At 35.7% G+C, this 17593-nt stretch overlaps 1 protein-coding gene across 1 annotated transcript in view; it reads left to right on the forward strand.

Annotated features, from left to right (window-relative positions):
- ttyh3b (tweety family member 3b) overlaps positions 1 to 17593 on the forward strand; it is a 55028-nt gene that overhangs the window by 17663 nt on the left and 19772 nt on the right. Inside the window, exons 4-8 of the mRNA XM_056461933.1 lie at positions 9973 to 10084; positions 12948 to 13168; positions 13361 to 13456; positions 15646 to 15718; positions 16964 to 17039. Of these exons, the coding sequence (XP_056317908.1) occupies positions 9973 to 10084; positions 12948 to 13168; positions 13361 to 13456; positions 15646 to 15718; positions 16964 to 17039 (578 nt within the window). The remainder of the gene's footprint in view (positions 1 to 9972; positions 10085 to 12947; positions 13169 to 13360; positions 13457 to 15645; positions 15719 to 16963; positions 17040 to 17593) is intronic.

Below are 17593 nucleotides of genomic sequence, written 5' to 3' on the forward strand. Positions count from 1 at the left end.
TGAAGGAAAATGTATGAAGGAATGAATTTGTTAAGTACACTACAAATATTTAGTGACCAAGTCAAAATGCATCATTGTAGAAATGTGAAATAAAAATCAGTGTCTTTTAATGAATTTAGTCAATTTATTTCATCCAAATAGTATTAGCTGCCAAAATTAGCACATGCTTTGATGTATTAATCCTTTCAGTGCTCAGGATTGTTGGGATATTTGTCATAATTCACATTATTACTGCCGCATGTCACTCTTTTGGTTTGGTAAATAAACTTCTACCTTCTTTCTTGTTTGTTGTGATTAATACTTGACCCTGCCATATTTGACACTGATAATTATCTTTGACATTTCAGTTCCTTTTTAAATTTGTATAAGCCAGTTTTAAGTATTAATATTAAGGCGTTCATCTGCAGCGTTTCTAGTTGTGAAAGCGTGTCTAATCATTCCTGCCAGATCTCTATAAATATCGAGAGGTGAGAGGTCAGATCAGGCTGGTAGTTGTTTCACGCTGAACTCCCAACAATAAGGTTAAGTGGATTTAATCAAATGTCTGCATTAGTCAGGGGTTAGACTCAAGTCCACTGAATTGTCCCACAGTGACCCTGTTTAATAATACCAGCTGCTATTTTCTGTGGTCGGGATGTAGAAGTAGAGTGGATTGGTTTTGAAATAGAAGCCTCACAGTTATTGATTGTAAGAGGGAGAGTTTGCTGCTTTGTATCTGGGAAGCACTACCAGTTGGGAATTTTGCAGTAAGCTCGAATTTGGAGTTCTTTTATTTATTTTGCCTATATTTTTGTGAAACTGCCAAAACATACTTAAGCATACATTTGATTGCAGTTTATAGGTAAAATAAATGCTAAGGGGCAGTCTTTTGTTCCGTTCACACTAATGATTTATACTGCATAGTAGGGCTGAGCTGATAAACAATATGATATCGAATCGCGATTAAAATTTATGTCAATAACAATGATAAGCTCTGGATTTTTTTACTCCATACTGATCTAAGAGGCAATCACAAGGCAGAAATGTTCAACAATGGGAATCTAGAAGTGTTTTGATATTAGAGATGCACCGAATATACTATTTAATGGACCCTCTCATTGTTGTGGCTTCAGTCATTGTTAGGATACTCTTTTAAATCTGGAAGCATTAACAACTGATATCAAAATGTGTATTGCTTTTGTTCAATATGGAAAAGAATTAATCAAAATTGCATTTTTGCCATATCGCCCAGTCCTACCAAACAGGGACCAAATTATCTATGAATAAAGGTATTTTCATGCGTTTCAATGCTCAACACTAAAAACTGTGCTCAACACTTTGGCCCACCTTTCTATCTCCATTTGGACAACTTTTCTGGTATTGTCTCGGTGTTGTACTTGTGATGCGGTGTGTTTGGGGTTGAATCCGGTAAATCATGATTCCAGAAAAAAAAAAACTATTAATATCAAAGTAAAACTAAATGGCCATTGTGCACTTTTCTCTTACGTTCAATTTTGAAAACACTATTGGTTGGGTTTAGGTCAGTGGTTCACTGGTCTAGGTGATCTGACAAGCCCTGCCTTCTTGTGAACTAGCACAAGGAAGTGTATCTAAAATGTACAACAAAACCCTAAATCAGTGTTTCCCAACCCTGTTCCTGGAGGCACACCAACAGTACATATTTTGGATGTCTCCCTTTTCTGACCCATTAACTTCAGATGTTGGAGTCTCTTCTGATGTTATGATAAGTTGATTCAGGTGTGTTTGATTAGGGAGAGGTTGAAAATGTGTGCTGTTGGTGTGCCTTCGGGGACAGGGTTGGGAAACACTGCCCTAAATTACATATTACAGATTTGCAAATAACATAGTTGATTTGTTATCTGAAACGTGCCACCAAACGTATCCAGAGCAACGTATTTTACGTAAGGTGGAGGCATGTATTTCCATTGAAACTATAGGCTGTCAATAATAAAGATTCAGTTGATATCCACTCATTTCAGTAAGAATTTGTGCAGTTCAAATTTTGTGTTTAAATTCATCATGTGCATTTACAATCGCATTCTGATTATCAGAATGTTGCTTGTTCTGAAATTGTTGGTGTGTTGCTTTATGCAATGTTACATTATTGACAGTGGAACTTTTTTCCTTGCATGAGTTTGCCAGTATTTTGCTAATGTAGCAATGCTTTAGCTGTAATTGTACTAGATGTTCATTCGTTCGTTCGTTTGTTCATTCATTTATTCATTCATTCATTCATTCATTCATTCATTTTCTTTTTGGCTTAGTCCCTTTATTAATCCGGGGTCGCCACAGCAGAATGAACCGCCAACTTATCCAGCATATGTTTTATGCAGCGGATGCCCTTTCAGCCGCAACCAAGTACTGGGGTCTGAGAAACACCCATACGCTCTTGCATTCATACACTACAGGCAATTTAGCTTATTTAGTTCACCTGTAGCGCATGTCTTTGGACTGTGGGGGAAACAGGAGCACCCGGAGGACATTCACGCGAACATGGGGAGAACATGCAAACTCCACAGAAATGCCAACTGACCCAGCCGGGGCTCGAACCAGCGACCTGCTTGCTGTGAGGCAATCGTGCTAGCCACCGTGACACCCTGTACCAGATGTGTGCTCATTAAATGTTTTTTTTTTTTTTTTTCCATCACTGGTCAATGGTATGGCAATCTTAGAATCTATACTGACCCATTAATGTGGATGCATGTTTGAGAAATAAAATATTAGTGTATTTGTTCCACAGAAAAGAAACTAAAAGTCCAAAAATGTATCATTGTCATTCAAATCTGCAAGTATAGTTATACTTAAATCTGCAATCTATATATCTAAAGTATGTAAAGTTCTTTATATGCAGCTGTTGAAGTGAAGTAAACAGAATTACTTTAAATTGTGTATATATTAAACCAAAAGCCAACATTTTGCATTCTGTAGCATATACTTTGGTATTTTAGCATGCAGCTTGGAACACACCTGTTTTTTTTCCATGTGTTTTGTATTTTGTTTGCACTTAAGTTTGTGATAAAAGTGTCAACACTGAACTGGCCATTGTTTCAGTCATAAAATAAATGATGAAAAGGAACAGGAACAACAACAAACTACTGAAGACAGAACAACAACTGAATTTTAAATCACTACAAATACATATTGATCAATCATAACTTTTGGATAAAGAAAGCACAGGAACTGACAAGAATAAATCTTTGTAGTGAGCATATTCTAAATGCCAATACCTAATGGTAATCAAATAAAAATCATATACTTTGGGCTTCATTTTCCATAGTTTGGTTTTCATTTATCGTTTGCTTTTGGGTTTCTTTATTGACCATTTTCGGGGCTCCCATCCCTCCCCCTGATCAGATGATCCCTTCCCCTCTGCTGTCCCTCCCTCATCAGCACTCGTCTGTCCTATATCTGACTTCAGTCTGTGATTGACAAACAAAGAAGAGATTATTCCCCTTAGAGAGATATGGACGCAGAGGAACCAGAGAAAAGAACGTCTGATTGATTGAGAGAGATGCAGATAAAGCTTAACGGGGAAAAGCGATGGCTCCATGGCCGAGATGAGAGAGCTCATGCTGATATGATGGCTCAGATGAAACACATTGCGCCTCATGCATCATTAAGCACGTCAGATAGTGCACACATGCACTAATGCACACATGTGCACATGCTCATGGGGTGACCTAAAATACTGGAGCCCTTTCCTAAAGCCTTAATCTCTCTGATGTTTTGTGCCTTTGAGGTTTAGTAGCTGAATAAATATGTTCTCATTCAGAACCATTTAAAATATGGGATTTATATGATTTCCGTTTTGTTTCTGTAAAGAATTTTTAGCATTGGAGAAAAATGTTGTAGTAAATATTTTCACTCATAATTACACAAAGTCCACTATTTAAAAAAATAAGAATCGCTTACTCATTTCCATTTGGCTTTGTCCCTTATTTATCAGGGGTTACCACAGCAGAATGAACCGCCAACCAAAATAAGAAACATTTTTAGAAATTTTGAAGTACAGTAGAAAGACTAAAATGCAGTTTTCTTGTAAAAAAACGAATCCAGTAATCTTCACTTTAATAAATGCTTGGTTCCACACAACCTATTTATATTGGGACATGAAGGTATTATGTTAACTTCTTAGTTTAATGGAACTTAGTGGATTGAACATGAAAAAATTAGGTTGTCCCCAAAAAACGTTGATAAACAGTTGATTACAGTTTAGGTTGATAAACAGATTACAGTTTAAAAAAATCATGTTCCATTATAAAAACAAATAATGTTGATTACGTCAGTAAAAATTTAGACTCATTCGTTTTTAAGCATATTAAGCTTCTCCAAAACATTAAATGTCTCCATGTAGAATCACGATTTGCCTCATAAAGTGCGTCCAACTTTATATTAAGTGGCCATAATTGCTATGTACTTGCATTTTAAATGAATCATTTGGTACAATACACTTATTACAGAATGTACATAGGTGCTTTTACATTATACGTAAAAAATATCTGCATGTAATTACTTCTGTAATTAATTTCTGTAATTATATTGCTAATTATACTTTTGACCCACCACATTAAATCACCCTTAAACTGATAGCGCCAAACCTGTCCTGTCCCAACATAGGCTCATTCTGAAAACGTAGCCTTATATACATTTCTGCAGATCGCGAATTATGTAGCCAGAAGTACGTATGGCTGCATTTCGTCTTTAAAAAGAATGATACAGGGCGGTATGAGGTTGTTCCTTTTTCATGCTTGCCAGCTGACCACTTACCTTTGCATCAACGGCTTTCCCACTGTTACCAGTTTGTTTAGTAACTCGCCATGTACGTTGGTGCACTTGAGACGCAGAAAGGAGTTGACCATAATGTTGACCGGCGTTTGAATAGCGAAGATCGGTTTCAGAAAGCGGGTAAGACAAAAACAGAAACCAAAAATTAAAATAAACAAATAAATAACAGGGTGAGAATGTGGTAAAATCTGAAAACATGGTAAGAATCAGGTGAGGGCTTTTCTTTTTCTGGATTGCTTTTTAAAACTGTCGGTTGGATTTAGGGAAGTGGGTGCATGGGTCAATCTGTGCTTTTTTAAAACACTATTGGTTGGGTTTAGGAAAAGGAGGGGAGGGTAAGTCAGTCGATCGGTTATTCAGTCAGTCAGTCGACAGTGGGCGAGAACAGCAGGCGTGAATGGCACTCGCAAGAGAAATTTGAGATCTGAAAAGGCGTACACGGTGGCCTCTGGTGGATTCGCAAAAATTAAAACAGCAAAAAATGTAGCTCCTGGGACGTATTTCGCGATCTCCAGAAATGTATATAGCGGTGCGTTTTCAGAATGAGCCTGGGTTGACCTGTCCCCAACCCTTAACCATATCCCACCTCAAAAGGACCAGAAGTGTTGCGCAAAACAATATAAACTTTTTTTAATGGAAGTGCATGATAGTAAAGATCCAAAAGTGCTTAAGTTGACTGTTCTCTACTCAGGATTATAAAATATCAAGATTAAATCTATGCAGTATTGCTTCACATATGAATGTATTTGTATTTTTAGGCTGCCTTGATGATGTTTACTGAAAAAAAACAAACAAACAAAGAACACCATTATCTGAATGTTTTTGACTGTCCCATTTTTTCCTGTCTCTGTGTTTTTGTCCTGAGTTAAAGACTCATACACTATAAAAAATGCTGGGTTCCACACATTCAATTTGTGTTGGGACAACATGACGGAATTAAGTAATCTCATTAGTGTACAAATTTAAGTGGCTTGAACAAAAACAATTAAGTTGTCGCAAAAAACCCTCAAGAATGATGTTGTTTCAGCCCATTTTCAATAAGTAGTTTTAACAAACATCAAACGTCATATTTTAAGTGTAAAACAATATGTTCTTCCTCTCTGCATTCTTTCTTTTTCCCTCTTTCGCCCTCACATCAATTCTACACCCCCCCCCCCTCTTTTCCCGTGGCACCGCCCCCTCTGTGCCTTGGAGGTGTTGCCATAGCAACAGAATCAGATTTTGAACATTGGAGCTGCAAGATGAATAATGCACTGCAGGTCTCTTTGCCAGTGTGTGCGTATGTGTGGGCTCTGCGTATGTGTGTGCCACAGCCGCATAGTGTTGTTATTCAGGATCTCTTATCTAACACTGCCAGATTCTCATAAAGATGCGTCTGTTTCGGTCTTTTTGTATTCATGTCCACTGTTTAATTGCTGCAAAATATCGCAAGTATTTTGTCTTGGTTTGTCTTCCTAATTGACCCATCAAGCCAGAATCGATTCTGTTTAAAGCAGCCAGGACTCATAAAAAGTAATGGCTCATTTTCCACAGCAATTGCATTTACCTGAGTTGATCTTGTTAAGAGTAAATGTCAGAGACTGTTTGTCCTGACTCTTCACATTTATTTTTGAAAGTGACCTATTTATGTCCGAGTTTACTCCATCTCTGAATGAATCCATAGAGACGTGCAGATTTAATCAGATTCTATAGCACACATCATAAAACTCTACACTGAAATTAATCCACTACTTTATATTGCACTTGTTACTTCAGTGAACTTACCTTTGGAGGTTTTAAATGCCTTTTAAAATAATTTGTTGTAAGTTAAGTGTGATAATTTTGGATTTATATTGTGCACTCTAGCATCCCAGAGTGCCCCTATTATGATTTTTGGAAATTATCTTTCATGTAACATAAGCTGTAAATATATAAAATGTCTGCAGAGTTTAAAAGGTTGTCTACCGAAAGAAAGAACCAATTCTGAACTGCCTAAAAGCAGTTTTGGTCTTCTTGTTGAAAACCATGTAGGAGTGTAACAGATTTGCACAATGCTAGCCAATTATAAAGTGGTATGGTACGGTACGACGTGGTATGGGTACCTTTTTTGTACGACAAAGTTTCAGTCGACGTCATTCTCGTTACTTTTGTATAAATGTTCATTACTAGTCTTTCTATGAAAATGATTTGATTATAACTGCAGAATAATGATAGTGCAACATCTGCGCTTTATATAAAACAAATTAATGCAACATATATGAACACACACAGCCCCTTACAGTCTCTGATATGTTACCAGTAACAGAAAAACTACACACAGCATACATTTAGTCCTTATTTAAGTTAAAAAACAACATGCAACATATAGCCTACAGTCAGTGCAAACCTCTCGTATGTGTCTTTAATCTTCACCAGCACATGTGACCTCTGTAAGAGAGTAATTCCGTCATTCAGAGTTCATAATAGTCCAAAATGTGATGATAATAGTTAAACATGGCAGTTTGTTCATCTTTTAGGTTGCTGAAAGCATCATTTGCTCCTTTGTTTTTTCACTCCTCACTTTCACATTTGTCCATTTCTGAAAGGATCGAGTGTCAGAAGCACTTCAATATTCACGCGCACGTTATTATCATCAGCTCAAGCAGTTCCGTGTTTCAAATATAGAAGCGTGTCGAGCGATCGCAAGCTCTGTGGAGAAAGTGAAACCGCTCGTGCTTTAGACGGCCTTGTAAGCAACAACAGGACAACAGGTTTATCTTCTTGGCTTGGTGGCGACGACAATGTTTGTTTGAGCTTGGGTCAACCACGGCTTGTTGTTATATGTATATATTATAGCGACGCAATGTCTCTGCTGTGTATTTAAAAATGGCTTCATTCTCCTGGCTTGTACACTCGCTAGTGACATTGGTCTGTAAAACCAAAAGCGTTCAGCTGCGTGTCTAGCTTATTTATCCCTTATTTATCAATTATTTACTACTCCAGCATATGTTTTATGCAGCGGATGCCCTTCCAAGTGCAACCCATACACACTCACATTCACACACACACTCATACACTACGGCCAATTTAGTTTATTCAATTCACCTATAGTGCATGTTTTTGGACTATGGGGGAAACCGGAGCACCTGGAGGAAATCCACATGAACATGGGAGAAACTCCACATGCAAACTCCACTGACCCAGCCGGGACTCAAACAAGCAACCTTCTTGCTGTGTGTTAACCACTGAGCCACAATGCCGCCTTCAAAAATCTTTATAATAGAATAATATTGGTGCTTTACACCAACACTGAAGCACTTATGAATCATCATACATGATTAACTAGATTTGGTTGTTATTACGATTTATCTCCAAAACAACAGTAAGCATGTGCCCCACTCACATGATCTAACAGATAAACACACAAGCCAGGAATTGTGGTGTACGCTGTTAGAGTGAAGGTTTTTTGGTAAGAGTGGGAAAGCCTCTGTGAGACACGTGACACCTGACCTTAACAAAGAATGACAGCTTGACCTCTCTCTCGGTCTCACACACTCTTAAGCTTATAAGAGCTCTCCTGCCTAAATCCTCTTGTGTTGGAGTGACAGAGACAAAGAGTAACACATGCAGGAAAATGTGCATGTGGAATCAGATAAAAAGCTCATGCACACACGCTAAAACATGCCTAGGATTAAAGTACGTGGGGAAAAAACTGATACTTTTTTAAAAATAAATGTTATTTTGAACTTTCTATTTATCATAGTAAGTATTTGTAAGTATTTAAACTCTTGTGTTTAAATCATATGTACTTTTATGTGTGTACAAAATAACTTTATTTTGGCAAAAATGAGTTCTCTTGTGTGTTTAAGCTGATATATATATATTTTATTTTATTTTTATTTATTTATTTTTTTTCCAGATCTTTTTTATTAACATTTTGGTCTATAAAACATAAATTTCAAAAATATTTGAAAAACAGAGACAAATTATCTTTGCTCCAACAGAGCTCCCCACTGCACCATTTCTATACAATATATTATTGTACATCCATTTTAATCTGTTTTACATCATGTCATGAGATAAAAGTTCCATTATACGTTCACTCATCTATTGTACATATATACGCTCACAATGAGTCACAATAGGCTTAGCAAATGTAAAAAAAAAAGAAATAAAATAATTTAGATAGAAAATAGAATAAAATGGAGGGACGGAAAAAAAATGTGAGAAACAAATAAACAACGGTCAAACTGAAGATATTAAGTTTGTATCCATTTGCTCTATATACGTCAACACTTGCTGCCAAATAAGATATAATTTTTGACTGCAACCTTTGGTGGAGTACCGAATCTTCTCCATTGTAAGATGGTACATAAGATCCCTAATCCAATGATTAATAGTTGGAGGAAATTTGTCCTTCCATTTAAGCAGTATAAGACGTCTAGCAATTAATGTTGAAAAAGAAATGCTTTTGGTATTATTATCTAAACTGGGATCTGTAATTAAACCAAATATTCCTACAATAGGGCAAGGGTCAATCGATACATGCAAAACATTTGAAAAGAAATTAAATAATAATTGCCAGAACTTGGTAATTTTAGAACATGACCAAAACATGTGTGTGTGATTAGCTATCTCTATTTCACATTTATCACATAAGGGATTTATAGTTGGTGAAAATTTTGCTAATTTTGCTTTTGTCCAATGTAGGCGATGGACCACTTTAAACTGAATAATTGTATGTCCCAAACAAATTGAAGTTGAGTGAATCTTATTTATAATGTCTTGCCAAATTTACTCCGAGAGAATCAACTCAAGTTCATTTTCCCATTGTTGTTTCGACTTTGTTACTGAAGTTAGATTTTGTGAGGAAATAAAAGAGTAAATCACACATATATTACCTTTGAGAACTGGGTTGGTTTTCAAAACTGTGTCAAGTAATCTTTCTAAGCTGATTTTTTTTTGATTAAAATGAAGTATTTTAGATTGACACATGCAGGTTGGCAATTTTAGGTTTTAAGCCCAAATTCAAGTGTGTTTTTATGCCATCGTAAAATCAAAAAGAGTGATGTTGGATTAACCAAATGCTGATCTGCCAACTTTCCCATTTTAACATCTTCAATAGCTTTTTATGTATTCTTAGCCTTTCAGAATGTTTTATTACTGCCTGTATAAAAGAGTCTGCCACATTCATATGAGCTAATTCCCACTTTGATCGCTTTCCTGCAGTGCTGGCATTGCAGTCGGTTTCTATGGAAATGGCGAAACGTGCGATGGCGTGACACGGCTGACATATTCCTTGCGCCACGCTAACCAAACAGTGGCAGGCATCGACAAACTGGTGAGTCATTAATGTTTCTGTTTGTTCTAAGCTGTCAACATTTTGCTGTGTCCATGGGTCCAAAAGACACTTTGCTGTCCTTCTGTTCCAAGTCCTAAACACTTTACCACCCTTTCCAAGCACTTCACCACCACCACCGTGGTACAGCTCTAACTAATAGGGTTTCAAATGAGGTACTGAAGTACTGTTTGTTCCCAAATGTTCATTCCCTCAATGGAACACCTCATTGTTGTTACTAGAGAGTTCATCGCCCTTTGATGAACATTTTACCTTCCTCCAGTTCATCTCAGTGGCCATCACTACAACTCCCAGCATGCAGGATTGTTAAATGTTAATGCATTCATGAGGTTGAGAGTGTAATTGTTGTAATCGGCAGGCCAAGACTTCTTGTAGGAAGCAATTGTGTATCAAAATATACATTTGCAGATTTTTTTCATCTGTAAGAAAGCTTGAGAAATAATTGAGACCTACATTAAGTCCAAATGCATAATGCAAACGGTCAAATACACAACCTTTTTAAGTATATTCACAGAGGACATTTTCACATTGGTAAATGAACTTGTGACAACACTGAGTGATAGATCTTGTGTATAGTCTGTGTTGTCAGGGGGCCGCTAACAAGAGCAGGGTTTTGAAATGGCTTTTCCCATATAGAAATCTGATATATGGTCATTTATGAGTAATTTTTTTGGGGAAATTTTTCATTATATGTTGCATATAGGACATATTTTTTTGTGTATAAAATCCAATATGACCTTGCATGTTATGTATGTAATGTGCATATTGCCATATATCAGTTTTCTTCGGACTGTACTCGACCACTAAAAATGGTCATCTTCTCGTCTATTAATTTCTTCAGTTAGTCGCATTGTCAGTTTATTGCAGCCAGTATAACACTTACTTTTGCCTGGAATAGTGTTATCCGCAGCGACTTCATCCCTGACAGAAGCCATGGTTTTTGAAAGCTTCCTAGTCGCCCTGATTGAACACGAGATGGATCAGGAAAAGTCAGGAATAACACCCAAAAAGTTATGAAAATAAATGGAATCCTTCTTCCAACTATTACTGTACATATTGATCCAAGATATGACTGATAGGTCTTAATTTTTTAAGAACTTAATTTTGACCTTAAAATGGTTTTTAAAAATTCAATACTGCTTTTATTCTAGCTGAAATAAAACAAATAAGACTTACTCCAGAAGAAAAAATATTATCAGACATACTGTGAAAATTTCCTTGCTCTGTTAAACATCATTTGGGAAATATTTAAAAAAGGAAAAAAATAAAATAGAGCTAATAATTTTGACTTCAACTGTACGTCACAAACTAAATATCGCAGTCAGTTTTTGTCCAATATCGTGCAGCCCTAGTCTGAGCCCTGTGTAACCACAATACCACCAACTACCAGAGAAAGTCTAATGTGCAATGGAAGGTTTCACTTTCACGATCTGTCTTGTTTGTTTCCAAGCAAATTTTTCTGCAAATGTGAAAAATGTAGGGGCGCAAAATGTCTGATGCAAGGTGACATTAACAAGCAACATTTAGTCTTTTAAAATAAAAATAGTTTTAAATAGGGTTGTGTGATTAATAGAATTGCAATCGCAATTTGAAACACTGTGATTAGCTAATTGCAAGAGTCTGCGATATGAAATTTATATGTATTATATAATTTCCCCCACCCAGAGCAAGTGCGTGACTGCTGTCTGTGTGTGCCAGTCTTACTAGCCAATTGAGTGAGCACACTTTTGTTCTGCCCAATCAGAAGTGCGCAACCGAACTATGCGGAACGCCCACAATAAAAAACAAACAAACAGAAAAGCGCTAACAAGTGGGATGATGGCGTCTGCCGCTTCAGAAGCAATAATAAACGAATTCATATCAAAGAAAAACAGGACATCGGTAATATGGGAATATTTTGGTTTCAAAGTCACAGGCACCGAACAAAAACAGGTCATTTGTAAGAATTGTTGCCACACCATGAGAAAATACAACAACCTGCACCTAAAAAGGAACCACAGGCGGCTATATGAGGAGTGTCCTACTAAAAAGTTAACTGAAAGTATTGCTAGTGAAACTCAATCTAGTAGCGTGCAACAGCAAAGTACAATTTCAGAGTTGTTTGCAGCTGTTACACTGTATGAAAAAACATCACAAAGGCACCAGGAGATAACTAACGCTATACTGTAACTCACTATTGTTTGCTCTAGAAAAAAAAATTAGGGTTTAATTTCTTTATATTTATAAACAAATTTGAATAAATGTTTAAGTATCTTTTCAGTTTCTTTTTTAACTAACATTCACTGCATTTTACCAGTAAGAAGCAACGATACAGAATATTGAGCTGAAGCTTGACTACAAAATTAAATCGCAAATCGAAATCGCAATATCTGTTACAAAAATCACTATTAGAGATGTTCCCCAAATCGCACAGCCCTACTTTTAAATATATATGCTAACTGTAAAACTAATAATTGTATAATTGTTTATAGGCCATAAAGGTAGTGTAATTAATTAAATTATTTTATTTTTGTAATAAACTTATAAATAAATGCCCTTTTTTGTACATTGCAGGACGATTAATTGTAATCAAGCCCAAAGTACACCAGGATTCTTATATTGAATGTCTGTACTATTTCTGCCTGCTTATTCAGACTAGAATAAGTAGAAAAAAATATACAATGTTTAATGCTGGGATAAAACACTTTTTACTCATATTTTTGAAACCGCAATCAGCTGTGCAGGCAATGCTCCAGAAACCATTGACCTAGTCTTTCAGTAATGATAACATAAATGATATCTGCCAGTTTGATTGAGGCAGCAGAAAAATGGATCTGATGCATTGAGCCAATTGTGTGTGTTCCAGGTCTCAGAGAGTACAAGCAGTCTGAATGAAACCCTGATGGAGGGTTTGGTGCAACTGGAGACCGTGTACTCGAAGCAGACTGACTACCTGTCCATCGTCCAGAAACTGCAGGGTCAGCTGGACGAGCTCATCAATCTGATGCTGGGGGTGCCTTTCTGGAGCAGTGCCGATCTCTCTTTGGATCACCTGGCCTCCATCACTGAGCAGTATGACTGGTACAGGTAATTACCAAGTCAAGACATTATCACATTATATGAGCTGATATTCAGAAATTAGTATGACAATGTTCAAAGGTATCGCAAATTATGGATTGTGGACAGAGGCACACGCAATAGAGTTTCTCAGTAATACCTGTTCCTGCTTTGGGATGACTTTATAAAGATGATCATTTATATGTTGTGTGTGTTTTGTAGGTGGTTGGGTTATCTGGGCCTGCTGCTCTTTGATGTCATAATCTGCCTGCTTGTTTTGGTCGGTCTCATACGCAACTCTAGAAGCATCTTGATTGGGTGAGTGCAAAAATTATTACCTTGTATTAATTCATATTTTACACTATAGCATCCCCTGAAATGGTCTTTAAAGGTTTTTTTGTACCATAAAATTAAAATTTCTTTTTTTTGTCTGTTAGACACTTATTGATACAAAATATTGTTTAAAATAATTTGTTTTAAATTTACAAAACTTAATTGAAAATTAATTATGTGGAAATATTTAACGAAAAACTGAATAATCCAAATAATTATTCATTCATTCATTCATTCGTTTTCTTTTTGGCTTAGTCTCATTATTAATCTGGGGTCGCCACAGCGGAATGAACCGCCAACTTATCCAGCATATGTTTTACGCAACAGATGCCCTTCCAGCTGCAACCCATCTCTGGGAAACATCCATACACACTCATTCACATTCATACAATATGGACAATTTAGCCTACCCAATTCACCTATACCGCATGTCTTTGGACTGTGGGGGAAACCGGAGCGGAAACCCACGCGAACGCAGGGAGAACATGCAAACTCCACACAGAAACGCCAATTGACCCAGCTGAGGCTCGAACCAGCGATCTTCTTGCTGTGAGGCGACAGCACTACCTACTGCGGCACTGCGTCACCCTCCAAATATAATATAATATAATATAATATAATATAATATACCCTTTAAATATAAAAATAAATAATATGATTTTTTTTAAATATAGCAGATAATACCTATTCAAAATTGTAGTAACACTAATAATAAAATTATACAAATTGGAAATAAATAATATTTTTATTTATCAATAAATAGGTGTTATTGAATTTAGCAGGATGATTAGAAATGTTACAGAGAAGAACAAAAGGAGTTGAGAAATTATGTGGAATTAAACTAAACACATCAATATGATATGAGTAAATGCAACCTACTTTGACTCGCAACTAAAATACTGAATTGCATGGTAAAGGACTGAATGTTCACATGATCACATGATTTTAAGGTAAATCAAAAAGGGGCCTTCGTGTTTTCCTGGTGCATTGCAGGAGGTACCTCTGGTTAAAGTCCTCCACCTGACTGTACAGTTTTTTTGTTTTTTTTTTAGTTTATAAATTTCAGGCTTGACAATCGTTGTGTGAAAAAGCCTATTTTTAGCCTGTAACTATGCAAAATTGAGACCCATTCTCTGAAAGCTTTTAGAAACGGAGAGGGAAGAGAGAAGCATCACGAATCAGAGAGAGGAGAGATGGATTCAGGCAAAACACAATCTACTTAGTGTACGAGGGAGGGTGAAGATCTTCCCTTGATTCCCTCTGACTCACTTTCTCACTCCTGCTGCAATTAAACACCTCCTGTGTGTTTGTTTGTGTTTGTATTAGTGTTGGTGGGCGCATGTGTATCTTGAAGCACATTTGGTCAGTGGGAGGATGTCTGAATCCCCAGAGATGTTTACTAATTGGGTTACTCACCAGGAGCCTAAACAAGTTTTAAAAGAAACCAACCAGAAAAAAAAAAATCCATCAACAGTGCAGAAATTTTTAGGCTTTGGTGACAGGAGTAATAGCTAGGTGCACATCCGACTAGTTCCACTACTAAAAGATGACTCCAAAACAGCCTTAAATCTACAATTCTAAATCAGAAAAAGTTAGGACAGTATGGAAAACACTAATAAAAAAGAACCAAGTAGTGATTTCTAAATTTACTTTGACCTGTATTTCATTGCAAACAATACAACAAATATTATTTAATGCGTTCTTCATGATTTTTATATATATTTTTTCCAAAATAAACATATTCCAAGTTTGGTTCTTGCACACATTTCAAAAAATGTTGGAACAGTAAAGCTATTACCATTTTGTAATGCTGCTATTCCCTTTCACAACACTTAAAAGACGTTTAGGGACTGAAGACACCAAGTGAAGAAGCGTTTCAGATGTAATTTTGTCCCACGTTTTAAGGTGGGCTACAGTACGTGGTCTTCATTGTCGCATTTTGCGCATAAAAATGTGCCTCACGTTCTCTATTGGAGACAAGTCGGGACTGCAGACAGGCCAGTCAAGTAAAAACTCTAAATAACTACTTTCTTTTTTATTTGTGTTTTCCATACTGTCCCAACTTTTTCTAATTTAGGGGTTTTAGTACATCTACTGTTATACATGCAAATCATTAAACACTTTTTCATACTGATTTCAAAAGATTAAGTAATTGCTTTGTTTCTGTTGTTCAGTGTTTGTTTTCTAGGTGTGCTGACGCTGGTTATCAGCTGGGCTTCACTTGGGCTTGAGTTTTCTTTTGCTGTGGTGAGTAAATTTAACATCTTTAATTCTATTGACCTTCATGGTCATTTCTGTTTGTCTCTGAAAATCTAAAGAGAGTCACTAGAGCCAGATTATATTATTAGTGATAAAATTATATGTAATGAAATAAGTATGTACACCAGTTTGGAGTCAATAAAATTTGTATTTTAGACAGAAGTATCTTATACTCATCATTGGTGAGCTTATTTGTTTAATCAAAATACATTGCAATTTTTTTATTATCATGTTATTAGCAGTGCTGACAACTATAAGTGTTTATGTTTAAAGGCGACGTATTATGCAAAAATGACTTTATTAAGGTGTTTAAACACTATTGTGTGGAAACAGTGTGTGAATATAGCCAGTTTCTATTGGTAAACATGTATTAATCTTCATAAAAACAGTCTGCATACACACTTTAATTGACATTCTCTCCTTTGTACATGTCATCATAGGGAGAAAGTCCTGCCCATTAGTGATGGTTTCTCCCTCATTAACATAAATAACCTTGAGTGAGAAGCAACTCCCATTAGAGTTTTAGCACCATATCTACTAATGATAATTTCAAAAATAGGGCTGGGAGCACGATCTCATTTGAATTTTAAAGAGTTCTAAAAAAAATTTGTGTGGTATATTTAGCTGAAACTTCAGATACTTACTCTAGAAACATCAGAAACTAGTTTATATCTTGTAAAAAGGCGCATAATAGGTCCCCTTTAAGCAATATTTTATTCATTAATAGAAACTTGGGAAAATTGGGAAAATTCTTAACAAAATTGTTTATTTTTTTTTATCTGACCTTAGACGATTAAAAAGTAATGATTTATTGAAATGAGAATTATAGATGAATAGTACATGTGTGATGCTGGTCATTTAAACGTGCTTAAGCTACAGCTGCACGATTAATTGTTAAAAGATCACAAACACAATTTCACACTCATTTAGTCTAATAAACACTGATGACTACAGTAGTGATTAAATCCAATGGACTAAAATCCCCAATTGGAAAAGTTACTTGCTGCTTCAAGTGTAGATTTTATCAATTGCATTATTATGCCGATAATTTTGTTGTCTTTAGAATCATGTTTTTTTTTTTTTTTTATCCACTAATTGTGATTTCTCAGTTCATTCATAATCTTGAATATTTAACTCTGAACATTTAAATGTGTTTCTGTATTTTGCCAGTGTATAGTATTTGAGTTTTTGCTTTGTGTATCTGGGTGTTTCATGTGTTATTCTGTTCCTCAGGGTGCCAGTGATTTTTGTGTTTCTCCTGACTCTTACATCACCAAAGTGACACGTGAGAACGCCGTTATCAACCAAGGTATGTGCTCCCCAAGTCAGGTCTGTTTTATTTGTCTTCTGCACAGTTTAAACAACAGTCACTGGACATTGAATTGCTTCTGACAAGGCTCTGATCAAAAGAAAAAAAACATATAGATGATATAGAAAATGACAGACAGCTGATGGAATGTAATAGTACACAAAAACAACATTTCAGCAATGAAACAGAACATGCTGCATGTTGCTTTAAATGCATTTTAACATAATTCTATATTACCTGCACATAACTAAAATATAAAACTCTACAATTAACAGCAGAACCCAATCTATTATATTTAATTGCTGTGTATTTTTAGATATAATAATCACCACAAAAATATGTAAAATAAGATGTAAGTAAGTTATAATGATATTTAAATTTATACATTTATATTTCAGTAGAAAATTGTTTCTACTCCACTATAATAATTTACACAGTGACTTTCATCATTAGTTTTCAATCCATATTATAATTATTTTATCATTCAGTCCAACGTGTATATTGGATAATTAAATCATTAACTAGTTAAGTAAACTATAATAAATGTTTAGAGT

This window comes from Danio aesculapii, chromosome 1 (genome assembly GCF_903798145.1).
Source record: "Danio aesculapii chromosome 1, fDanAes4.1, whole genome shotgun sequence".
Taxonomy (NCBI): domain Eukaryota; kingdom Metazoa; phylum Chordata; class Actinopteri; order Cypriniformes; family Danionidae; genus Danio; species Danio aesculapii.